Consider the following 26297-nt stretch of genomic DNA (forward strand, 5'->3'; position numbering starts at 1 on the left):
TTAATACAACCAGCATGGTACATATAAAAAGGGGCAATGGAGAAATTGTTAAATCGGACGCCATAACCAATCATAATATACGCCAAAAACACAACCTACCACTAGACTAACCTCTTATCGACATTTCGTTAGTTTGAGTAGAACTAGACTCAGACATTTTAACGAGTAGAACTAGACTTGAGTTTGAGCATTGTAAAAAAACATGGTTGGAAAGAGAGACCCGATTAAAGATGGCCAACAAATTTCTAACATATTAGTTATTGACTTAGTGAATACTTCGCACGAATAACATGGTTAACAAATATAGATCTCAATTGTTTTTCGCTGTATCGCATAGTATATGCCAAAAGAAACAATTGTTACCTAATTCCACAACTAACTAAGATTATCTATCAGATAAACAAGTTGGTAATGTAACCAAAAATGGAATATGGTGAGCAAAACTACCTAGTACAAATACAACGAACAGAACATGTATGCATTGGGACTACAAGAATCCATCTACATCAAAGTGATTAACACCATGTGGAAGATGAGATTAATGGTGAAACTAATAAACATACGGCAAAATTCTCCATGGAACAAGTTTACGATACTCTAACCATATATCTCTATACTTCTCTGCACAACGAGCTTCATCTCTTCTTTCTCTCCAGATTAACAGAATGAGAAGATAAATTGGATAGAAGTATGGAACCGGTGAACTGCAAAAATTAGTAAGTTAATTATAAACGGTTGGCATTGTTTTCTTTTACAAAAATCTCTATCCGTAACTTCATAATAGAGTTAAAGAGATCACCTGATGCCACAAGGTAAGCTAAAAGAGAGAGCAAGCAGCAAGTCCCCTAGGTAATTACAGTGTCTAGCAACACCCCTTTGACAAAATAACGATAAATAATAAGATTCATAGATTCAATGAGAAACAGAAAAAATATTTGTATTTTCTGGATAGGCAAATTGTTAAAGTAATTTACCATGAGTAGCTTTTCTCTCCTAATTGAATGGTTAGTCACACATTCTTAATGTGCCCTATCGTTGTTTTTACTTTTAGTTTGTTACTATCTCCGTCCCTAAATATAAGACCCTCAAGTTTTTATATTGTCCCTTTAAATAAGACTCTTCAAATTTTCAAGTGCATTAATTATTTCTTTACCACGGTACCCCTAATTATGTTACATCTTTTTCTGCAATCTATCTGTAATAAATGCTTTGTAAAAACATTAACTAACTATCTCTCATGAAGGGTAAACTTGTAAAAACAATACTAATTGTCATCAAATTTAATATCATAATCAACTTTGTTAATTCCCGTGATTTACGCAAAACGGGTCTTATATTTAGGGACAGAGGTAGTATTTGTTTTGGTGAGGTGGCATTTGTGAGTGGAAAGGATTTTCGACGTATCACTTTGTAACTATCTTAGCTATAAAGCTAGGCCAATTATCTTAAATGAAGGTAACTCACATATCAGAAAATATATCTTCCTCTCTATGAAAACTCTAATATTTCTATATTAGTTATTTACTCTTCATCACTGGAGCTCATTCAGCTATTGAGTTCCCTGTGTTTAAGTACGGAATTTCTCAGTTAATCCTTGAAAATCCATTTTCCCCTCGCACAAATGTTTGTATATTAGTTATGTTAGTATTTTAATTTTTAACTATTAACTGAAACAAGAATATTAACATGTTCTAACTATTTATAATGATATGCATATATCAAATGAAATCTTACCAATAACCAGAAGCAAGTAGCTTGCCTCCAATGACTTTTGGAGGTTTACCCCAAATAGGAGCCTTTGGATTCTTCTTGAAATCATGTTTTTGCTTGTTTGCTCCTCGAAATACCATGTATCTGCAGTTATATTCAAATTACAGTTTATAAGGTTTACGGGCAGAAATGATTATGTGATAATTACATCAATAGAAGTTTTCATAAAGTTTTCTTTTATGTGTTAACTTTATGTCGCCTACAGTGTGTGTGTGCTGCATTATAAAATTAACTTTTACAGATTATGGTTAAGTTACCCAATAAGGAAGACAAAGCAATTAGCTACAACTGCAGCCGTTGTTAACTCAACTTTGTTCTTCAAAAGCCACCAGCCCTAATAGAAATCGCAGAGTGTCAATACATGCAAGATTTTAAGATGTAAATAAGTGAAGCTTAAAAAACTTGTTGCAGTTTCACTTTCCCACACAGGTGAATAATGCGTTTAAATCATACATCTAAATAACATTTGTAGATCAAGTTTGAGTTTTCGACCATTGCTTTTGTGTATGTGTAAAACAAAACGGATCTATTTTCTTGATGATAGCAAATTGTGCACACAAGGAAATGTAGTTATGACTTATGAGTCGGCTGCTATAATGCTATTTGAAAATGAAGTGTTATTCTAATTGAACATTATTTTTCAATATTATTCAACTTATCTTATTGAGTTCATTTTGTCACTGATGTGTAATGCACTGAGTATTTAGTTACTAAGTTAATTGGACATGTAATGTTTGTTGATGTTGATATGCTTTCTATCGTAGATGAAAAAGAAAACAAAAGTATAATTTAAAGCATTTAGAAGACTAATATCAAAATAGGTTTAAAACTCTTAATAAGTTCAGAAGACTGTTATACTCTTCTGAACAATAGTGCATTCTAAATGCTTTAAATCTAAGTTGAAAGGGTATTTTCTTTCATTTTGGTGCATCAAGTTTGGTCCATGTTCACGGCATCGAGTTTGGGACTAAAGTGACTAACAGATTGAAGACTGAAGAGTGGAGGATTTATTTGGGTTTATGTCCGAGTCAGGGACTAATTGACAGCGCGTTATACTTTCAGGGACCAAAATGGTGGTTTGCCTATAGAACTTCCCGAAACTTCCTAAAAAGGTATATATGATGCCAACACCAGAACTTCAAAACCCTCTAGGAATTAACAAACTCTATAAATAGCAATCTTCAGTAATTCATATTAGAGTGATAGTGGGGTTGATTCCATAGATAATGAAAAGAGTAGTAGAATGTGTGCAATAGAAAGAACTATAAGGATGATACAAAATAGTTTGAGTCTTATCAATAGTTTGATGATATGAAAAAGTGGTCAAGATCTAGATCCAAAAGAACTACAAGTCAGAGAGAGAAAGTAGGAAGTATAGAGAGGCCTGAATAAAAATAAGAGCGATTAAAAAGTGAGTCACAACAGTATGACATAAACATTGCTCAAAACAGGTATAACATCTCTTTCATGACTTTGGCAAAGTAAATTGCAGGTTGGGACATTTTTATTTTTCAACCAAGTTCGTAATTATAATCGATACCTGTATGCTAAAAGTAAAAGGAATCCACACTAAATCTCCAAAGACCAACATGAAGCCTAATCTCTCTGCAATTATGTCCCATCTGCAAAAGACAAGAAAAGGTTAGAAAAGAGAATTCAATCATATACTAATCCCCCCAATGCATCTGCGACATACAAATTAATTCGTATCAGTCTATTGTCGTTGGAATTTTATGATGGATGGTTCTTCCCCTAGTGCAGAAAGGTAATGCATAGACTGCATCAATAAACTTGGCCATAAGCAAATAAACCCACAAGCATAGGCACTTGCATATCCAATGTAACCACCCTCGCCAAATAAAATATAAGCAACCACTTACAAGCTTACTTGTAAGTGGATTTATTTGAAATGTATGACACAAGTCTAATTTAAGACATCTCAATGGAGTTCAAAACAATCTTGATTTAGTCTGAAATTTTATAAGCATGACACGGACAATACAAAATTCAGATCCAAAAATAGATTTTTTTACTAAAACTCGTCAGGTATTTTATTTTTCTTCCATTGGTGCAAGAATTCTGATTTACAACAATATGAATGAATGTCATTGTCATAAAACTTATACTTAGGACATGTTGCCGATGATAAAATCAAAAGAGCACATCAACCTAATACTCTTCTAGTCCCAAAGGCTAATTCACTTACGTGGATGTCATGTACTCTTCGTGTACAAAGTAGTCCAGGATGTATAGCTGAAACAAATGTGCCGAAATGTTTTTAAAAAATAAAAATACAGACATGCATAATACGAGTTTTTCGATCAACGAAAGAAAGTATGCAAGTTTTTGAGATTACTGCACAGAATAGCTGGAAGAGAATCATTGACTTGCTCAAAGTACCATCTTGAATGCTCTTAGCAAGAACTGATAGATTGATAAGTAGCCACCCCATCATTCCAGCTCTAACAAAGAAAAATCTGCAATTTGATAATTCCGTTAGGAGCATATCCAATTCATTTCAGCCATCACTCTTACCTCCTTAGTTATGCGGATGATGGTTATATCTTGTCTTATTTCAAAAGTCAGTTAAGATGTAAGTGAGCTATGCAAAAAAATTACCAAAAAATTTATTGCCTTGAAAAGTAACGACAAAAAAATACTAACCTTAAATTTAGTCAAATGACACAATACAACACAAACATTAAATGATGTTTTTTTAGAATTAGGAGATGGCATTAGAAGGCATAGGTTATTTAAAAATAATTATTCACATGTTTAGATCCATTTGAAAACTGCTCGATGTATTATTATAGTTACATATAATTTTCTGCTTTTAAAAACTAAACTTACAATACAATATAAATTTTACAATACAATATAAATGTTTCTTGCCTATGCTTGCTGTATAACATGAGTACAAGTATTTGGTTTTTAAAATAACAACTCAATTTCATTCCTTCAAATACAAATCAGTGTTAAGTTGCCATAAAATGCCTTGGTGCCTCCATCCTACACAAATTGGCCATGGCAGTTGTCAAAAAACCCACCACCACAATCCGCCATGGACGATATTTGACAACATTGACGCAAATACATGTTTTTTGTTCATTTTTATGAAGATTCTAGTTGTATAGCATTCGAATCACACAATCAGGATGCGAAACAACAGAACAAATTGGCTGTCAATAAAACTTGGGAAAAACACAGACAAGTTTGATGAGGAGAGGAAGACAACTATCTACAGATGATACAATTTGACGGGAAAAAATAATTTGATATTCAGAATGTTTAAGAAGGTAATTTGTAGAAGAGATACACCTTCCCTGGGCAGCGGATGTGGAAGGTATATCAGTCATGTCAAATGAGAAGAAAATAAGCATCTTTCATTGGCACCAGTGAGGTAAGATAGTATTATTTTCCCACAACTTGCAATTAATAAACACTTGTTTTAAATGAGAACAAGCAAGGAACCACAATGAATAGATCACATACTTGAGGTCAATACTCATGAACTGAGGATTTAATTGTATTCCAAACCACCTGTTAAAATAAAATAAAAAAACAAAAATTAACAAGATTAACCATAAAAACACAATTATTTGGCCCACATAATACATCGTAGTCTATCATGACATTAGACACCACATCTTCATGTATTTTATCGATATATTATTTAAAATGAACGCATAGTAAAAAGAACATATCTAGTACTAGTATGTGGTTCATGTAGTAGTGTATATACGAGGAAAATATTTCTAAATGGATTAAAAGTGAAACAAAATATAAATCAGTTTAATATGTTTAAGCCAAAAAGTGACCAAAATATCACTACATATTATTAGTATAACCTCTTGAAGACAACAAAATTTTGCAGGGAGCCTAGGGCCAGAAAAATGCACAAAACGAGAAGCTTATTATGGTTTAAATGAAGTGTTAAGTAGGAACAAAATGAAGCATATTAAAATTGAAAACGAGGGATGAGGTTCATGGAATAAGTCATTACAATGCATTTTATTCCAAACATACGTTTCCTTGAATTTTTTCCACTAAAGTAGCAATCAGTTAAAGTAATCTTAATATTCACTACATACCAATCATGTATCAGGTTTCCAGTGATATGAGGTTTTAGCGATGAACCTTTACTCTTTGACTTGCAACCGGAAAAATAGAGTACCAGGGCCACCTGCCATTTATATGCAAGAGATGAACAAAAGTGACAACCCAATGGGAAGAAAATTCATGCTATCCAGAATGATACAAATAAAACACAAGATAATTTAAATACACCATCTTATTCATACTTGCACGACTAAAACACAAACAGCAGATAGATGGTTATGACGTACAAAAATCGGTGATATAATTTTCTTTTGATTAAGTTAAAAAGGACCACAGTCATGGAATGATCAATTAAAAGGGGTAAAGGAATCCATATAAAACTTAAGACAAACCACCAAAAAATATCAACTTCTAACTGGATTAACTAAATATCCATGACTCAATTTTTCAAAATTAATTGAGTAATCCATGTAACCTGTTGAAAAACTTCGATATGAAAAACAAGAAAATTTAAATTCAATTTAGAGTGGTTTGGAAAGTATCAACATAGCATTCGAAATCAGCAATAAGTCATGAAGAAAGTGATAATCTGGGGAAGAGATTAAATAGTTAAACTATGGCAATACATATCACTCTTATCTCTTAAGTGTTTACAAAAACAAACATGGCCGGTAATTAAATAAATAAGCAGATGGTAGTACTTTTGAAACTCCAAAGGTTAATTATAAGCTTACATACAAGAAAACTGAGGATAAAAGTTGTAGACAGCAGCTCAAGTCCTCTATCTGCTATAGCCTGCAAGAATTACCAAAACAGTTGATAAAACATGTTAACTTCTGCACATAGTTCCAAATTATGGAGTACAACTGCAATTGCGGCTGCAATGCAGAGGCTCTAGAAGTCTTTGCATCAACCGCAATTGCCTATTTTCCCACAGTATCAAATTTTGCAGCACAAATGCAACTGCAATTTATAACCTATGAAGCATGGATCCAGACATAGACACCAGACACGACACGGTTAGTGACACATCGACACCGATAATAATTTGAAAAAATAACATAATTCAATGTAATCATAAGTGTCGGTCCCCGTCACCGACGCGTGTCCAATTCTGGGACACGCCTAATCCGATGAGTGTCTGTGCGAACCATCCAAATTATCATAAAAGAAATTGATGCAACATAAAAAATCACACTACATGCCGCTCAATTCTTTGCATTTCATGCATTAACTTACACAAATGCGGATTATTCATATACATTATGCAAACACTTACAGTAAGAGATACAAATTCCATCTTGGCACTGATCCAAAGAAGTCCAACCAACAGAAAAAGCGAAAGTAGACCTAAAAAAACAAAAATGCAAACAAAGTTAAATTAACAAATCATATGAAAAGGAAAAAAAAAAAAAAAACCAAATTAACAAACACAGATTATAAATAAGAAGTAACGAACCATTGCAGCGATAGTGAAGACGAGTTGAATCAGAAAGAAGAACACCAGGAACAAGTTTTCCAGGGAGAATGGATCCAACAATGGCCAAATAAGTGAAGAATCCTGCGAGTAAAGAAACCTGACCCAGATTCGGAAAATGTAAAAAGATTCAAAATTGATGATTGTTTTGAAATAAATGAGTGAATTAAAGAAGTGGGTAGTGAGTTATAGGTACTAACAGAGTTCCAAGAAGGAATGAGAGCGTGAATGAGAAAACTCAGATCCATGTTTGACTCTGTCACTCTCTTCAAGTGAGGAAAATGATAGTGTGACTTTGATTTGATATCAGTTTGAGAATGCTATGTTGCTCAAAATTGACATTGCGATTCACTTCACCAAGTTGAAATTAACAAACTACTACTTCACACACGTTCATAAACATTTTATTCCAATTAAAAATAAATAAAAATCGAAAAAAATAATTTAATACTTAGTTTTGCTCTCTTATTTTCAATTTTTGAAGTTTTGTTTTGTTTTGTTTTTTTTTTTTTTTTTTATATGACGAGAGTAAAAAAGCGCAATAAAAATAAATAAAAAATCGTGGCGCTATAACAATCCTAAACATACAAATTTTAGAAATGTCATTAAAGAGGATACTCTAGAGCTTTATAGGAGGAGTCTCGAACATCATTACATAAAAAAGTTATGGATAAGATTATGATTAGCTAACCAATTGTCATGTATGCTTGAATTGAATCTGCCAATTATGGCTAATGAGGTCCTATATATGTCGAATAAAAGTGGATGTCGCCTAATTGCGGTTGCCATTCTTTGTAACCATATCGATTAGCACATTGAAATCACTTTCTACGATGAGATGAATGACTCATTGTCTTTGCGCCAACTTTATTCTCGTGTACATACCCCTCATGGTATGGATGCTTGTTTCATCATCGTTTCCATAATTGTGACAAACTGGTGAAATCCCCACCTCTCATCTGCGCAGCCGGTAGTTAGTCAAAAGACGTTCATGTGCCGCTAACTATATAAATGTTTGAATTCTGTGTGGGCCGTTCCAAGTCCAGATAATCCGAAATTCAATAAAATAAATAAATAAAATCTGACCAATAATAATTTTCCTAAAAGATTCATCCTAAAAAGAATTAATTAACCCACTTAGCCCGATCAATTTTATTGGTTATTTTGGTTATTATCTTACCATGTGTATAAATTATAAGTGTATCAACCAATTCATATCCAATCTCAATAACCTATCAAAAGAATTTAGATTTTTGTGAAATTTAACATAGATTCAAACCATTGGTGGATTTTATAAAATTTGTATCTGTTAAAGTGTTATTAAGTACATCGATGTAATTTGATCTCTCCCCATGTGTGTCCCCGATGAAAATGATGCTCAATCATTCACTTAATAAATCCAAGTGAAAATGAAATTGAGTTTGGTTATCACCTATTGTTTGCTCAAGCTCCCATACTAGCAAAGTAACACACACAGAAAGAGTACACAACTCAATTTCCAAAGAATACAAGAAATATCAAAGAAAGATGGAGCATTTGCCACAACAATTCTTATGCAACATCCTCACAAGATTATCGGTAAAAAGAATTATCAAAATGCAAATGTTTGCAAGTCATGATTAGATCTCATTATTACTCCTCATTTCATTACCAATCACTATCATGTCTACAACAATCAACAACATCATCATCATCTCTTGGTTCTTAGAGCACCTATTCATGATCACGTTATTCTCAAACCTTATATTTCTCTGTTTTCTTGGAATACAAGTCAACCCAAAGGACTTTTACCTCTCAGATTTTCAACCCTCCTTATGAATACAATAATGGCAATATTCAACATTGGACTAGAATAATGGATCCTTGTAATGGAATATTCTGTCTTATAGGATATCCAAATGCATTGATCCCTTCTTTAAGACAGTTTCTACCTTTGCCTAAATCCCATCATAGAGAGTCTCCTGGTGATATGAATGATTTCAATGAACATTATGGTTTTGGTTTTGACCCTAACACTAATGATTATAAACTTATTGTGCTTAGAGATTTTTTGTTAGATGATTCAGATGAAGTAGAAAATAATGAGTTTTTATCAGCTGAGTTATATAGCCTTAATTCAAACTCTTGGAGAGATATTGATGCTCCACTTTACAACCCTTTTCCATTTAATACTTGGCGTTGTTCTTCCATTTACACTTTTGTGAAAAACTGTTGTAAACTTGTCATTGGTGGGGTTTTCTTGTTGATGAGTCTGGTAACAAAGGAGATTATGTTCTAGCATTTGACATGGTTAATGAGTTGTTTAGAAAGATTAAAGTGCCTAAAGTAGTGTATTCTTTACATGATTGTTCTAAAACTTTGGTACCGTTTAATGAATCTAGGGGATTAGATAATTGGTTTCACTTTGATGTTTGGGTTATGAAAGATTATTTCAATGAAGGGTCATGGATTTTGCAATATAGTGTTGGACCTGTGCCGGTGGCTTACTATCTCGTTGGATTTTATGGGAGCGATCAGTTTCTTTGGAGAGATGACAACGAGAGGTTGGTGGTGTTGTACGAAGCTGTGAACGATAATGCAAGATAACTTCCGGTTAATACAAAGAATGATTCAGTAAGAATTGCTAGATACATGGAAAGTCTTGTTTCGCTTAAAAGGGGAAATTAAAGTAGTCTCTGATGTTTTTCTTGTAGTTTCGTTCCTGATACTCTAATGCATGGAAAGACTTTGTTTCACTTCGAAGGAGAAATGAAAGGTGGTGAGTTTGACGAAATCAAGGTGTAGCTCCTTAGTTGTAAGTTAGTTTATGTGATTATGATAATATTGTAATTGAGTTATTGCATCAAGATGTAATACATTAATTGTGTTAGTTTTCTTCTTGATTAATATAATAGAACTGATTATAAACCAAAAAAAAAAATAATAATAGAACTGATTAGCTTCTTAAGAACTGATTCTGTTAGAAATTTTGTTTCTAAGCATACAAAAATTGAATGTTGATTCTTTTTTTACTTTAGAGCAGGATGCATTATGCTATAAAATTCTTTTAACATCTATGTTAGGTAGTGGATTGTATGCAACCTTCTGATTTTGTCGGGGGATCGATGTTTGGTTAAGAGATGAATCAATTTTCTTTTTCTTCGCATAAACAAAATGTTCCAAAATAGTTGCATATTGCTATTGTACTTGTGCTGAACCTTTTTATTTGTATTGTAATACTTATATGATAAGCAATAGCATGAAAACACAAGCCATAACATTTCATATCTGACACAAGTTTTGAATTGACAAATGTATCTAACATACTAAAGTCCTAAAGTTGTGGATGTACAAATAAAAAGCGGCACAAGATTGCACGTTTGCACCAGATTTATTGCATTAGTATCTTCTTGGTTTGGACTGAAGGGAGCTAACTGCTGAACTATCTATACGATTGCACGTTTTACGCATAATTCTGCACTTCTGTTTTTTGGTATATGCAGAGTTCTATTTTTACCAATTTTTCCGTTTCTCTGGTTTTGCAATTCTGATTTGAGCGCGAAACTGTTTCTGTGCATGTATCTACCATGCATGTGTTGCTGATGGTTTTTGGTTTCATTTGTATCTACCAAGTATCTGGAAGAGGGTAGTAAGATGGAACATCAATATTTCTCCAAGTGTTGGAATTAAGGCTATATATAAGTCAGATGTCCAATATCCGTCATCCGATTCCAAACCATGTTTGAGGGCAAGAAATTTATAGTCATTAGTATTGGAATCAAACCCAAAACCATAAAGTTGAGGAGGATTCTTGTTAAAATGAGATGTAGGCAAAGGGAAAATCTGTCTCAAAGAAGGATTCATGAATAATACATCTAGAAATGCTATAAGACAGAAAATGCCATTGCAAGGACCCATTATTTCAAACCAATATCCATTATTGTATTCATAATTATCTAAAATCTGATAGGAAACAAGTCCTTTTGGTTTACTTGTGTTCCAAGAAAATAGAGAAATATAAGGTTTGAGATTAACATGATCATAAATAGGCATTCTAAGGACCAAGAGATGATGATGATGTTGATCGTTGTAAACAAGTGATTGGTAATGAAATGATGAGTAGTAATGAGATCTAACCATGACTTGCAAACAAATTTGCATCTTGATAATTCTTTTACCGATAATCTTATGAGGATGTTGGATAACAATTCTTGTGGTAAATGATCCATCTTTCTTTGATATTTCTTGAATTATTTCTGTGTTATTTTACTGATAATCTTGTGAGCATGTTGGAAGACTGAGTATTATTTTCATCTGATAATAGAAGGAGCCTTGAATAATAAGCTAGAGTCGGCCCAACCTTTAGGCGACTAAAGCAAGGGTTTAGACTCACTAGAATTTTACGTTAAAATATAAAGATTCATTCCGAGCATGGTATAACTTGGTAGGTAAGCCAAAAGATCTACATGGTCTAGTGGCTAAGTATCCTGAGTTATGCTAGTTAGGTTTGAATCGGCCGACGGCCGCGCACTATCTGCGTACGATTTGTTTGGTGTTTTTCTACTTACTTTTGGTCCTGCAAATTATGTATGTTGGGTTCACTTATAATGTAAGGTTCGTATTTGCTTTAGTAAGTTACCACGTACTAATATATAGATGCGTTTTGCTAAAGTTGTGCATGTTTGAAATTGCATTTCAAGTATATGTTTTTAAGGTATATTCAAGTTTTTATGATATATCTTAGTTTTTTTTTTGAAAGTAATGATATATCTTAGTTGACTTAATTAAAAGTTGAAGAAATTTTTTTATAGGAATTAAAACGATTTTTTTTTAATATTTATAAAGGAGTAAAAACATATTTAAATAATTTATCGTTTGTAAAAAAAAAAAAAAACAGTTTATCAACTTGCTTAAAATAACATGCATGAAAAGTGTATCTTCTAAGCAAGAAATATCTGTATGGTTTTGGTCACCAAGGTCACACACATATAACAAAATATACATATTAGTATTTAATTATATTTTTGTACTTTTTTTCTCAATATGTGAGTGTGACCAAATATTAATGGTCATGCAAGTATTTCTCCTTCTGAGCATTATTCAAGGAGTATATCCTTTGTGTAATATTTTTTCCTGAGGAGCTTATCCTCTAGGTGATGGTATTCGGATTTGGATTCTTTCCAATTTTTTCTCATGTTTTCTCTCATTTTTCTTAATTTAAGGGTTGGTAAATTACAACGAAAAAAAACATCAGGATTAAAAAAATTGGATAATATTGGTAAATCAACAATTGGATTAAAAAAAAATACATCAAAAAAAATTAGAGAAAATCTAAATCCATGATATTCATCCAACGAATCCATTCTTCTAAAGACTACGTTAAAGACTTTTCATATTCTTCTAAAGATTTATTTTGTTTGCCGGCGGGATTCAAAATCATGTTTTGTTTTACCAAATATAGTTGAAATTGTTCATTTATGTTGTGAATTCTTTAATAAAATCACACCAATAATCTTGATGTGTGGAGCAAATCGAATAAGCAATCAAAACGTGGAAATAGCAATAATAATCACGAACAAAAAAAATAAGCGATAAAACTGTAAAGAACACGAAGCAAATTGTTTACCCAGTTCGGTTATAACAACCTAGTCTGGGGGAGAGAGACTCTCCGTTCCACTATCGATAGAAAACTTGATTACAACGAGATTCAATACAAGAGTTGCAAGAATTTAGAGTTTTCCTAAATTCTACCATTTTCCCGAATCTCTCCCCGTGACCAAGAGATTCAATCAATAAGTGTTTACAAGGTGATGAATCAATCCCCAACCCTAGAGTATGCCCAAGAGAAGTTCTCTAATAAACCCTAGTTTTTGTTGGCTTTAGAAACCCTAAAATCACCTTAAAAAAAATAGAAAAACGCAAGCAACAATACTATATAATCGCACCCAGCTAAAGGGGGGTTGGCGCCCGGCTTAGATGGCAGGGAGCAAGGCTCCGTTTTTCTTCTTCTGCTGAGCCTAGCTCAAGCTTGCTGCGCCCAGCTCCAATACCAGATGCAAAACTCTGTTTTTTCTGCTTAATTTGAAGGCATAATCCAACAATCTCCATCTTGCCTTTAAATTGATGGTGATGCCAACTTCCCACCAACCATCATGCCGCTCTCTCCAAGTTTACACCACCCTATTCGGCCCCCGGAGTCTACCTCTCCGTAGTCCCGAAAAATGCTTGCCTCTAATTGCCCTTGGAGCGGATTTTTAGGACAACGCACAAGCTACACCATACCCTCTTCAAACCCCATATTGTATTTTTCCGTACTCTTGAAGATTTACTTGCCTCCAACCAGCCTTGGAATTTTAGGTGGTTCCACAAGCTGCAACATCAAACTGTTCTTGCATCCAACTACCTCCAATAGTCCTACAAGTTACCAAGTTTGATCATCGTTGCTTTCACACAAGATCTCCATAGCCATACCACTTTAGTGTACCTCCACCTCAAACCGAGATTCCTCCATCAAAGCCTCAAACTGGTATATCCACTATGTCTTCCACCTTGTAACCTAGTATTATTTCGCCGCATCTCCAGGCCGAAGTTGAGTATTCTAACCACCGCCTCTCTAGGCTAATGTTGAGTATTCTTACCACCGCCTCTCTAGGCTGATGTTGAGTATTCTTCCACCGCCTCCAGGCCGATAAAGCCTCTATGGTTCCCAACTTGTGACTATGAGTGTTTCCGCACTCTCATAGCCTTCTTCCTCATCAACGACAACATGAGCTGAGGAACTACCACCGCCCCTTCTCTGAGGATAGTCCTTCTTGAAGTGACCTGGATCCTGACAATGGAAGCCTCTGAACCTGCCACCATTATCACCTTTTGGCCTAGACTTGGCCCCATTTTTCTTCCCCTTTACTCTACCTTCGTTCTCACTTCTATCCCTCATCACATTTAACCCTTCCGCACTATCATCAACCCTCATGTCTCTCAACTTTGTCAACTCCTTGGTCCTCAAAGCCGATTGAACTTCATCCAATGTGATAGTACCTTCTTTTCCATAAAGCAACGCATCCTTGAGATTTTCAAGTGACTTGGGTAAAACACACAACAAATGAAAGGTCTTGTCCTCGTCTTCCAAATTCACGTCAATGTTCGCCAAGTCGTCAATGATCTTGTAGAACTCCGAAAGTTGCTCCACCACAGGCTTGTTCTCCACCATTCGAAAGAAAAACAACCGTTCTTTCAAACACTGCTTAATTATGTGCCAAAGACTTCGTCATATACAACGCATCCAGCTTAGTCCACATAGCCGCAGCAGTTTTTTCCTTAGCTACTTCCCTCAACACATTATCCGCGAGGCACAAGATAATGACACTCAAAGCCTTATCATTCATCTCGCTCTTTTTTGCGTTCGAGAGAGTATTTGGCATATTCGATATGCCCAACAATGCTTCAACACACTTTTGTTGTGACAGTATTGCTCGTACCTTCACCTTCCACAAACCGAAGTCATTTTTCCCGGTGAACATCTCAATCTCCCACTTAGAACCCATGATACTTAATTCGTTTGATCCTTTGCCCCACGGTGGGCGCCAATTGTTGTGAATTCTTTAATAAAATCACACCAATAATCTTGATGTGTGGAGCAAATCGATTAAGCAATCAAAACGTGGAAATAACAATAATAATCACGAACAAAAGATAAGCGATAAAACTGCAAAGAACAAGAAGCAAATTGTTTACCCAGTTTGGTTATAACAACCTAGTCTGGGGGGAGAGAGACTCTCCGTTCCACTATCGATAGAAAACTTGATTACAACGAGATTCAATACAAGAGTTGCAAGAATTTAGAGTTTTCCTAAATTCTATCCTTTTCCCGAATCTCTCCCTGTGACCAAGAGATTCAATCAATAAGTGTTTACAAGGTGATGAATCAATCCCCAAACCCTAGAGTATGCCCAAGAGAAGTTCTCTAATAAACCCTAGTTCTCTAAAAAAACAGAAAAACGCAAGCAGCATCACTATATAATCGCGCCAGCGCCCAGCTCAAGGGGGTTGGCGCCCGACTCAGATGGTAGGGAGCAAGGCTCCGTTTTTCTTCTTCTGCTAAGCCTAGCTCAGGCTTGTTGCGCCCAGCTCCAACACCAGATACAAAACTCTGTTTTTTCTGCTTAATTTGAAGGCATAATCCAACAATTTCAAATATGTCTACGCCAAAAGAAAATCTATATATGCTACTTTGAATCTCATTATTATATTCTATTTTTGAAATAAATTCATTAATTTTATTTGCTTATATTGATTCATTGTTTTCTTAAGAGAAATTTGTATCTCTTCTATTTTTCAAATGTTAGAATTTGTTCATCATTTTTTCATTTATTTAAAATTTTAAAAATCGATAAAGTATTTTTAAATCTTAAAAATCTGTGTTATAATCCATTTCAAATTCAAGCTCATGAATTCTAATTTTAAAAAGTCTTTTGGAAAAAATTTGTTAATATCACAAAATCAATATAATCTCACAAAATCTTTTAAAATCTTCAAGATTTTTTTATAAAAATACTCTTTTAAAATCTCAATCGAATACACCCCGGTAAAAATCTAAGATTTGTGTATCTCGTCTGCCACCTAGTGCCTAATCACTTTTAAAACTCCTCTCATTTGAAAGTTCCATATATATATATATATATATACTCTTTCATTTTAGCCAAAGCAATTATTCAACGTTATCTCAAAGATTTTACTCAAACAACAGAACTTCCAGATCCAGAGTTATCAGCAATGAATACAAGATTAAATGGATCATTATTTTCAGCCATGACGAGACGATTTCCTTTAAATTTCTCATCATGATACCTTCCAACATCAAAAGAAAAATCAGCAAATTCTGTAGAACAAAACACTAACTTGTATCCCGTACCAAGTTTGTCAATCTTAAAGAAACCTTCCATAATGCTGTCAATCAAATGGCCATCATTAAAATCACCGATCGCCACCCATGGTAGAGGGAAAAAGTCGTCTCGAAAAAAATCCCACTTTAAGGATTTAGCACACTATATCAAATTCAATATCTTTTTGCTTATAAAAGTGGTGAGGGTATAAAAGTGATGGATTTTGATAGTAATTATGGCAATGATATTTGTGTGTGCCCTGGTGCAAGAGTTGGTGAAATTTCAGTTTCTCACCCCTTATGAAGTGTTATGCTATGACTTGTCTAAACCGGTTGACAGCTTGTGGGCGCGGCCGCCCAAGTGTAGAATATAAATGCTCCAGAGAGAATACATTGCTTCATTTAGTTGCTCAGACAAGATCGATTTCTAACGACTAACAGACTGCGTTTCATGCATCTCGGGTGTGCATATTGTCATCGCGGATTTGCAACAATGGATGGAATCGAATATGAATATGGAGTTGAGTGAAGGGGAGGCTAAAGATTGGACTGGTTTTTGACTACTACTTTGTCGTATTGGAGGAACAAATTGGTGCATCAAATTTTACCAAGCAATCCTTGGTTGGAGATTAGTAGCTGTGTAATTGTTATGTGTCTAGTTTTAAAGATGTTGCTGTGCAGAAATGTACTATAACAGTCTTTGAAGACATCAAGTGGCAGCCCCTGAAAGTAGTTAGGTTTGATTGAATGCGGACAACGCGTCTATGGGAGGGAGAGTCATGGGATGTGGAGGAGTGTTGTGCGGGAAGAATGGTGTATGGATTTGGGGTTATGTAGTGCATATGTGGCGGAACTTTCGAGTGTGTTTGAAGGTTTGAATTTGGCTTGATTGCACGACTTCCATAAGATTGAGCTTCATGTGGACTCGCAAGTAGTGGTTACTTCAATTCTTGACAGCAATGGAGGGATTGTGGCAGGTTGGAATCTTCTAAACATTAGGAACCAATTGCAGTGGGATTGCAAAGTTTGAATACGACAGTCCTACAACGAAACAAATCATTGTGCGGATGGTTTGACAAATACGGCTTGCGATGGAGGTTTTGCTTTGATTTTATATATATAAACATTGCCCTGCTCAGATGAACTCTTTATATTTTGCTAACTATATGGGTATTTCGGCTCCCTATCTTGTTAAGCCACTATTTGTCTCTTTTCCGGGCTTCGGCCCTTTTTTATAAAAAAAAAAAAAAAAAAAAAGGAAAAAGGAAAAATAATGAATAGTATTAAAAAAAAAAAAGTACAAAATCCTAACATCAATCTTCTATGAAATCAACCACTTTCTTAATGAATATATCAACCAAGGTCTTCTAGGATTTGGGAACAAAAGTGCCAACATATCCAAATGCCAGGATGAAGAAAGTAATCGCTTGCAAGTATAGGAATATGAAGAAGTAGCTTTTCCCATACATAAAATCATAGCATCCACAAAATAGGAGGTAGAATCCAACTATAAGTTCTGTCATGTCAATCCTAATTATTGAACACAAACACAACAAGGTAAGTACTTAAACATCACAAAGAAAAACAAAATATTAATTGCTATATGAATTACTTGAATAATATTTACCTGTCTCCAATGCTAAATCGATACTTTTTGAATACTTTAGTACCACCAATTTTATCCTTAAGAAGTGCATCTCCAAGTTTTTCAGTGACAATCCATTCATTCACCCTACTTGTCTCTAATAGACCTATAATTGTTGCCTTTGTTCGATGTAGAGACATGGTATTTTCAAAGAGAACCCAAAATACAAGTAAAGGTAATGACCTGAAAATTGATTACCAAAAGTTGAGTAACTTTGTCAAGGTACATTAAACTATGTAACTATTACATGCAAAAGAATTTGTGATTAATTTTGTGATTAATTTATATCCACTAAAAGGTTTTTTCCCATGTATCCAATCAAATTGTACTATAACGGCAATTTAATAAATATTTGTTTCTAAAATATCTCATCAAAAATCTAAATGATGAGATTTAGTTGAAAAATATATTTGCTCCTAACAATGTGAGCCGAGCAAATTCTATCCCGAAGGTTCATTCAATTTGTGCCTCCAGTGAACAGAACAAAAGTCTGTTAGTCAACACTCTAACATAAAAGAAATAGTTATAGTGTGATGAAGTATGAAGATAAGTTTAGAACCTCTGATGACAAGAAAACACTCACTGACTCTAGACAATCATTCCTCTAGAAGATTAAAATGTATTATTTAAGTCATGAGACTCTCCCATCTATTGGACTAGTCTTTTGGGTTGAGCTCTACTCGTGTCTTTAAGTCCTAACGCTTACAATCACCTGTCCTCAAGTATCCGTATCCGTATGATGCCCCAATGGACATAATCTCAATTGATACCTCTCCAACTCTAAAACAAACTTCATTTTAAAGAATGAAGTTGGCAAGGAAAGTTAAGAACATTAGAGACAGTATTTCTAATGGTTTGTGTTAAGAATAATGGTGATTAGTTAGTAGCTTCTATTAGTTAGTTAGAGTTTATATGAGTTTGTTATAGTTTGTTATCAGGTGGTTAGTTAGTTAACCGATAAATTGCTCTATATAAGAGCCACAATTGTATCATTTTCACTATCTTGAAGATTTTCTAAAGTTTTCTCTCCATTTTCTCCAAACCATGGAAATCTTAACATGGTATCAGAGTCTCGGTTTCAATCACTGATACACCTAAAAATGTGCTATTTATTTAGTTAAATTATTAATATATTTTATATGTTTTTATTTCGAAGTTTTACTATATAAATAGTTACTTATTTCTCATATTTTAAATAAACAGATAAAAAGTGTACGAGTTGAAAAAATGAGCGAAAATGAACTGAAAAGGAGCAAAAATAGACAAAAAGGGCCACACATGTGCAGCCCATCAAGCACGCCAACCCAACAACAATGACGCACGCCAGCTTGGGCTTAATGCCGCTCGCCAGCTGCAACCCAGTGGCGGTCGCCACTTCATTAATCCTGGCCGTCCACTTCAAGACAAATCGTGTGGCGTTCGCCACACTATTTTAAGTCCCACATCGCCTGTTTCAAATTTGTTTGTCTCCTAGCTACTAGTATAAATATGTGTCCTTTCTTACACTTTAAAACACACACCAACTTGTAACAGTTGAGGAAATGAATTGAGACTTAGATTTATTCTTGGTTTCTTCTCTTAGTTTAATATTTTTATTTGCTGTTGTTGCGCTGTCGGTGTCCGTACTCAAGATTTCTTTTATTAATTCAGGTTCTTTATTTTATTTTATTTTCTTATTTTTATTTTTATTTTATTTTTCTGTTTTTATTTAATGTCTTTATTTTTATTTATTTATTTTATGCCTTTATTTTTAGTTATGTCTAGCTAAATTTAGCATTGCTAGGATGTGTAGTTAGTAGCTAATAAGGGTTCGATAGTTGATTCGTGTGAGTAGTTTTCAACCAACAGTTTCAAATAATACGTTTTCAAATAATTTATCACGACAGTGAGAATTGTTTTAAAGGCAATAAACCAACATTACGACAGTTGAGGTTTAGGCCGGATAGTTATAACTGACCGTTAGTTCTAAAGTCCGCGACAGCTATTTAGGATTAATGAGTTTTATATTGGTTTTCAAAGGTACTTATATAGGTAAGTGAGTGAGAGCAGAACATTTATTTTATCTAAGTATAACGCTAGTCAAGATTTGCGACAGCTGAGATTAGTGTTTTTAAATCAAAATATAATTCTTGAAAACTGACGACTGTTTTATTTTCTTAAGCAGTTTTTAATTAAACGTTGATTATAATTCGTCACGAGAGTGAGGATTAATTAAAGTAAAAATCAATAAAGCGACAGCGTGAGATTTCTACTAGATAGTAAAAACTGAACATTAATTAGTTCTAATTCGCAACGACAGTTGGGATTAGAGTTAATTAAATTATATTGCTTTTCAAAGAGTATTTTATTAGCGGATGTGAGAACGCGAGTTAAGCATCACCTTTATATTATATAATGCTGATCAAGATTTGCGACAGCTGAGATTAGTATTTTTAAATCAATATAGTTTCAGAAATTTAACAGTTCGTTTAGCACGAATTAAATATTGAACCCTATGAAGCAATTAATAGCATGTCCTAGCAGTATTTTATTCATATATTAAAAATCTAAAAAAATATTTATTTCTCTTATTTTAATTATTCTATTATTCAAAAACTCTTTAAAGCATTAGCCTTAAATTTACAAAGCGACACTAGATAACGGTAGGTCGATTATTGGTCTTTTGAGTTCGATAATCTTCTAAAACTACGCGACACAACTGTATACTTGCAGTTAAGTTGATAAACACGCGATCAATCACCGAGAATCCGTCCCGCTTCCGCCATTGTACCGGTACCGAAAAATTCCTCCATTGCTTATCACAAAGAAGTTTACACTGTACTTTTTGATCCACCTTCATTTCTAATGGTTCACTCCATTTTTTGTCACTTGTGGAAGAAATCGAAGATGGAGAAGAAATTCTTGCCACTTCCACCACTTCGAAAATCACCGCAAGAATCTTCGATTCATGTTCAAGAACTTTTGAGTGATTCAATTCCAGAGGCAGAGGGAGAGATTTCATCATCATCTACCTCTGTTCTTGAATCAGTTACAACAAACAATCACTACATTTCAACTGCAGCTTCCTCTGTTCTTGGATCAGCTATAGTAGACGGAAATTTCAATATCATTTTTGGTAATTTTCATTCTGAAATTGTTCCGATCAAACCTATTAAATCAGTTAAACCAAGGATCGAAGGATGCATAATAAATATCGGGGAGATATCTTGTTTCTTGAACAAATTCACAATGGAAGAACATCATGATTACGCATCATCGTTTTCGTTTCCAACTTCATAGCTCAAAGACGAATTGACGAATTTTCCAAATGTGAGTAACTCATCTGTAACTATTAATCTTGAATCTGAATTTGTAGCTTCTGAATCAGTCAAGAAATCGAATGATTTCATCACAAATTTGGACTTCGTATCAATACAAATGTGTTGCTTCATTCACCACATCAACAACACCGTTCTCGCCGTCCAAACTGTTTTTGATCCCGGCGGAAGAGCTAATTCGATTTTGCCGTTCACCGATTTCAAAATTTGTTGTGACGTTCGATTATGGTGGATGCCTTGGGATAGAGGGAAGAAACCGTTCGATATCGGCAGAAATCTTCTGTCAATAATCACATAGAAACAGAATAAAAAAAATGCTTAAAATCCAGCAATTTCACGCGTACGTAGACGAATTAAGCTCTACTTCTCTCATGGCGAGAATCAATCGTTTTCACGATGAATCAATTTCTGGAAGCTTATCTCAATTTATGGAAGCTTGTTTTTCCTTGGATTTGGGATCTTACTTTTGGAAAAGCTGGTTCTGCAAAAGTGTTTTTGAATAAGCTCTTTTGGTTCAGAAGCACGTTTGCATATTTTGAAGAAAAGAATCGCGTTTGAAGGAAGATCTTGAAACGACATCACAGAGTTGCGTTTTGTGGATGGGTGAAGGAGAAGCTCAGATGGTGAAAGAGCTTGAAATGACACAAGGAAGTTGCGTTTGAAGTTCTGAATGTGAAAAATTTTGGTTGCTACTTTACCCCCATTTCTCCATTAGTTACATAGAATAGTTAATCATTTGTATTTTCATTGTAATTCAAACTCAAATTGAAAAATTTTCCAATGTTGAGTTTGAGGGAGGATGTTAAGAATAATGGTGATTAGTTAGTAGCTTCTATTAGTTAGTTAAAGTTTATATGAGTTTGTTATTAGGTGGTTAGTTAGTTAACCCGTAAATTGCTCTATATAAGAGCATCATTATATCATTTTCACTATCTTTTATATAAGGGGAGGACTTGATGTAGCAACAATTGTTGAAAACTAGTATAAAAATAAAAGTTCTTATTTTTCTCTATCCCTTTTCTTCTTTCTTTATTTACAAATGTTCTCTTTTCGTAACAAACCTTTTTAATCAAATGTTTTTATTACAACCAAGAAAAACTATTTGATAAAAACTTAAAATGAAAAAGATTTTAAAACTGACCTTGGAGTTCCAACAGCTTTGAGAAGTGTCATGATGCATGGGATATAAACACAACTCCATTTAGGGACTACAACCTCAGGCACCATAACAGTTGCAGGTAACACAATACAATAGAACACAAATGTATTTATGTGGACCACAATCTTTCGAACAAAGAAAAAACTGTAAACAATATGTAACTTCGTCCACAAAGACACTTTCTGCAATAAACATAAATACATTAGATCATAAATTATCTTATTAAGCCAGTGTGTTCATCATGAGAGGATCAACCAATTACCTGGTTTGTGAAAATTTCCATCACCACTTTCCTGAAAAGATTGGCTGGCCCACATGACCATCTGTGTTGTTGGTATCTATAGGCCTTTAAAGTACTCGGTAATTCACTTTTAACCTATATAGTTTGAAACCAATGTAATGTAACGCTCCTCACTCGCATTAAATTTTGATAACATGTAAAAAATATGACTAATTTTGAGATTGGATTAAGAAAATGAAACCTGTGTTTTAGAGAGGAATACAAATTTCCATCCTTTGAGACTAGCACGTACGGATAAATCCATATCTTCAACCGTGGTCCTATCTTTCCACCCACCAGCTTCATTCAACGCCGAAATTCTCCACACACCCGCAGTTCCTGTGTTAAGATTATATATGTATGATATTGCACTGAAGGTTTTTCTAATATTTATACCAACAATATCGATGATCATGTCAAAATTCAAAGGCTATGGATCTATATCAATTGAGAGAAGCAAAGTATCATGAACAATATTAGGTGAAGATTAATTTGGCCCTTTGATTGATCAAGATCAAGCATATGTTAAAGGTTTTCAAGCAAACCAATTGTTTTGGTGATGCTCTTCAATTTTTATTTAAAATTTGATATTTTAACTTCTATCCATAAAGATAATGGATGGTTAAACTAAAGTCATTCTTTTTAGTTTAATCGGGACATTCATGCTTATATCTATAAAGATAATGATAGTTAACAAAATTCATTCTTTTTAGTGACAGCTACTTAGTTTATTTCATTTAAGCAATTTATTTTTCAAGTCTTTTACATTTTTACATAAATCTTTTTATTTTCTTGCTCTTTTAATCCAATTGTCATTTCAATTCAATTTATTTCATTTCCAGACAAATCAATCTTAAACTTTTTTTTTTTTTGCAAATTTTCAACCATAAAATATGAAGAGATATTTTTGAAATTATCGCAACATTTAATGACTTCACCTATTAACTTGTTTGGTGTCCTATGGTCGCAATAATTAAATATTTATTTATATTTTGAATTTGGTTCATAGATCAAAATACACGCAAAGACTATGTACTAGTTTCACTTTTATTTTTAAAAGGAAAATGGATGAAATTAGTTTAAGTATGAGATGAGATTTAAGTATGAGATGAGATTACCGTTGAAGTCAAAGAAGGCGTAAGTGGAAGATCCCACTTCTTGTTCCACTTTAAAATGGTAATTAAGTGACATTTGTTGCATCCTAGTCATCATACATTCATCCGCATTCACTAAAAATAAGGAAAAAGAAAAATATACACAAGACTGTCAGAATCAAGTTTATTAGTTAACTCATTTTTATCTAAGTAGAATCGAAATGTAAATAAATTTTAAAGACTTATAGACCTTTCTTCAAAAAAACTCATAGACCTTTCTTCAAGTTTATTAGTTACCTCATATTAAAACTCATAGACCTCATAGACCTTTCTTAAAAAAAACTCATAGACCTTTCTTCAAAAAAACTCATAGACACACATCAATAATTCAAAATTTTAACCACACGAAAGCCGCCTACATATTTCATTTTATATCGTTTTCACTTCTTAGAAAAAATTGCATTTTGAAGCTTTAATAAAATCATAAATCATCAATGAAAAAAAAATTATAAATCATAATGCTAATACAAACATGCATGCACTTAATATATATCACAACTATATGTGACATCGGAACTTGTCCGCTTATAATCTGTATCGTATCTGTTTGTGTGCGAACTTAAAAGACGAAGCTGTTAGGTCATCACGAGGGGGCAGTTAGGAGAATTATCCATATTGGGTTTAAGAACAACTCTATATGTGAGTTGGACACCACGCTCTTACCCAAAACCTTAAAATGTTAGGTTTATGGATCCTCTTACTTGTAAAGTGTTCAATCTCCACTTTTCTAAATAATGTGGAACATAACCACTCACACTTACCACAACAAATAGCTTAATGCAATTTTAGAAGAAGGAAAAGAAGAAAAAAAAGTTACCAAATGTCCAACGAGCTTGAACAAGACCAATTTCAGGATTATTGACAAGGAAAGGGATGGTTTGATAGAGAAAATCAGGTTCAGGTTGAAAATCAGCATCAAAGATGGCAACATAATCACATTGTGTGACATAGCTATGCTTCATCCCCTCTTTTAGAGCTCCTGCTTTGTACCCATTTCTGTTGTCCCTAACTTCATACTTTATGTTAACACCTTTGCTTTCCCATATACGGCATTCCATCTCCACCAACTCCTACAATTTTTTTTTGTGTTGAATAAAATTTTTAATCTCTATTAATGGTCTTAAATATTTTTCGTCACAACTTTTTTTTCTATTTTTAAGTCCACTCATGTGTATTTTATTAGGGATCAAATTTGCTGAAATCTTTTAGAGAGATAAAAACTGATATTGGGGATATTTATGGAACCAAAAATCCCCCTTTTTGTTCACTTGCCAAAATCATTCACGATCACCTTTAATACAAATTAAGAGTTTATCTGCACAAGTGACATAAATCGTTCATCATGTGCAAATTTGTTTTCACCACTTGATCAATAAGTCTTATCATTGAAACAATATGTTTGATCCTCTCCGGAGTTGAGATCTAGATGATAGGTTTGTAGTGAGTCGTTGATTATGGCTGCAAATACCACGCCCTCCTTCACCACGAGGTACAACCACCAATAGTCTATAATCAATCGAGACTCACAATAAACCTTTTATCTAGATCTCAAATCTAGGGAGGATCAATGTCACATCGCATCTTATTTGATCTAATAGTGAGACTTATTAATCAAATAGTCAAAACAAACTTGTGTATCTTGAAACACTTGTCTCACTTATAACAATAGACTTGACCACTAAAAGACGTGATCACAAATTAATTATATCATTAATCCTATTTATCACAAATGAGACTACTATGTGAGTACTTTAAGGTGCTTAATGGGGTATAAAAATTTAATTACAAATCGTGAACATTCTGCTTATTTACCATGATTGCTGACTCAGTTGAATCATCAAGAATTTGTATGATGATTCTATCAGAAGGCCAAGAGAGTCCACATGCAGCACCAATTGATAGCCGATAAACCTAAATTAAGAATTAGAACCATATATAAATGTCAAATTCAAAGAGAGAAAGTTGTGCTTAAAAGCTTTAATATATCAGTATAAAAAAAAAAAAAAAAATTCAACATTCACCTCTCTTTCATTGTACATTGGAATTTGGACAAGAACCATTGGATAATTAGAGTTACCCAATTCAACATCATCATCCTTAATAGTCTCCCATTTATAACGTTTCTCTGGTTTTCTACCACACAACTTCACAAAACAAATCACAATTGCCATGTAAACTTTTTCAATAAAATCCATACATAACATGCCTATGCACAGAAACACTGCAATTTTCAGTATTGGTACGACCAAAGCTTCTTGAAATGCCTCCATTTTTTATCACCACAAATGGGAAGAGTGTTGTAAGAAACACTAGTAGAAGACGTAAATCTATCCTTCCTTATATATGCATTGTTGCACATTAAATATTACTACCTCGGTTCCTGATTATAAGATTCTGTTTGACAAAATTGTACTATTCATTTACCTTGTTTTGACTGTATTTTTTTAGTAATATATAAATGTAAATATTAACATATAAGATCTTGTTCAATTTGTTTTGATGATTATTTTCAAAATATTAAATTTTTATAATTTTTACTAATAAACAATTAAAAATATTAGTGATCAAAATTGTAC

The 26297-nt window shown here is 33.6% G+C and overlaps 4 protein-coding genes across 5 annotated transcripts; 1 reads left to right on the plus strand and 3 right to left on the minus strand.

The window, feature by feature from the left end:
• Positions 1-291: 291 nt before the first annotated feature.
• On the minus strand, positions 292-7688 carry LOC123902709 (delta(14)-sterol reductase-like). Its single transcript, XM_045952493.1, has 13 exons — positions 7507-7688; positions 7289-7406; positions 7109-7179; positions 6568-6624; positions 5862-5953; positions 5263-5310; positions 4127-4247; positions 3977-4023; positions 3311-3392; positions 2028-2104; positions 1735-1854; positions 800-874; positions 292-704 (listed from the first exon to the last, which is right to left on the minus strand). The coding sequence occupies exons 1-13, from the start codon at positions 7552-7554 to the stop codon at positions 551-553; spliced, it is 1110 nt and encodes a 369-aa protein (XP_045808449.1). The 5' UTR covers positions 7555-7688; the 3' UTR covers positions 292-550.
• Positions 7689-9161: 1473 nt separating this feature from the next.
• LOC123895558 lies at positions 9162-9892 on the plus strand. Its single transcript, XM_045945979.1, has 2 exons — positions 9162-9577; positions 9688-9892. Exons 1-2 carry the CDS (start codon positions 9162-9164, stop codon positions 9890-9892), a joined length of 621 nt encoding a protein of 206 aa, XP_045801935.1.
• A 6128-nt stretch (positions 9893-16020) lies between these two features.
• LOC123895565 (kunitz-type serine protease inhibitor DrTI-like) lies at positions 16021-16644 on the minus strand. Its single transcript, XM_045945991.1, has 2 exons — positions 16606-16644; positions 16021-16311 (listed from the first exon to the last, which is right to left on the minus strand). Exons 1-2 carry the CDS (start codon positions 16642-16644, stop codon positions 16021-16023), a joined length of 330 nt encoding a protein of 109 aa, XP_045801947.1.
• A 668-nt stretch (positions 16645-17312) lies between these two features.
• On the minus strand, positions 17313-25964 carry LOC123883613 (glucomannan 4-beta-mannosyltransferase 9-like). Of its 2 annotated transcripts, none has more exons than XM_045932517.1 (9): positions 25743-25964; positions 25534-25632; positions 24539-24791; positions 23686-23796; positions 22770-22906; positions 22550-22663; positions 22270-22469; positions 17818-17994; positions 17313-17696 (listed from the first exon to the last, which is right to left on the minus strand). In XM_045932517.1, the coding sequence occupies exons 1-9, from the start codon at positions 25923-25925 to the stop codon at positions 17534-17536; spliced, it is 1437 nt and encodes a 478-aa protein (XP_045788473.1). In that variant the 5' UTR covers positions 25926-25964; the 3' UTR covers positions 17313-17533. The 2 variants fall into 2 exon arrangements, with proteins under 2 accessions (XP_045788473.1, XP_045788467.1); XM_045932511.1 differs by having other exon boundaries at positions 17794-17994.
• Positions 25965-26297: the final 333 nt, after the last annotated feature.

Source organism: Trifolium pratense, linkage group LG1 (genome assembly GCF_020283565.1).
Source record: "Trifolium pratense cultivar HEN17-A07 linkage group LG1, ARS_RC_1.1, whole genome shotgun sequence".
NCBI lineage: Eukaryota > Viridiplantae > Streptophyta > Magnoliopsida > Fabales > Fabaceae > Trifolium > Trifolium pratense.

Bases quoted from the DNA above. Each gene is read 5' to 3' on its own strand.
- LOC123902709 (XM_045952493.1), bottom strand. From the start codon at position 7,554: ATGGATCTGAGTTTTCTCATTCACGCTCTCATTCCTTCTTGGAACTCT. The intron at 1,855-2,027 runs GTAACTTAACCA...ATATAACTGCAG, and splicing joins TGCTTTGTCTTCCTTATTGG to ATACATGGTATTTCGAGGAG. The intron at 875-1,734 runs GTAAGATTTCAT...ATTTTGTCAAAG, and splicing joins CTACTTGCTTCTGGTTATTG to GGGTGTTGCTAGACACTGTA.
- LOC123883613 (XM_045932511.1), bottom strand. From the start codon at position 25,925: ATGTTATGTATGGATTTTATTGAAAAAGTTTACATGGCAATTGTGATT. The intron at 23,797-24,538 runs GTAACTTTTTTT...CCTTATTTTTAG, and splicing joins TCAAGCTCGTTGGACATTTG to TGAATGCGGATGAATGTATG. The intron at 17,697-17,793 runs GTAAATATTATT...TTCAATAATTAG, and splicing joins CGATTTAGCATTGGAGACAG to GATTGACATGACAGAACTTA.
- LOC123895558 (XM_045945979.1), top strand. From the start codon at position 9,162: ATGGATCCTTGTAATGGAATATTCTGTCTTATAGGATATCCAAATGCA. The intron at 9,578-9,687 runs GTTCTAGCATTT...TAATGAATCTAG, and splicing joins CTGGTAACAAAGGAGATTAT to GGGATTAGATAATTGGTTTC.
- LOC123895565 (XM_045945991.1), bottom strand. From the start codon at position 16,644: ATGACAATATGCACACCCGAGATGCATGAAACGCAGTCT. The intron at 16,312-16,605 runs GTTAGTCGTTAG...AAATCCTTAAAG, and splicing joins AGATGCATGAAACGCAGTCT to TGGGATTTTTTTCGAGACGA.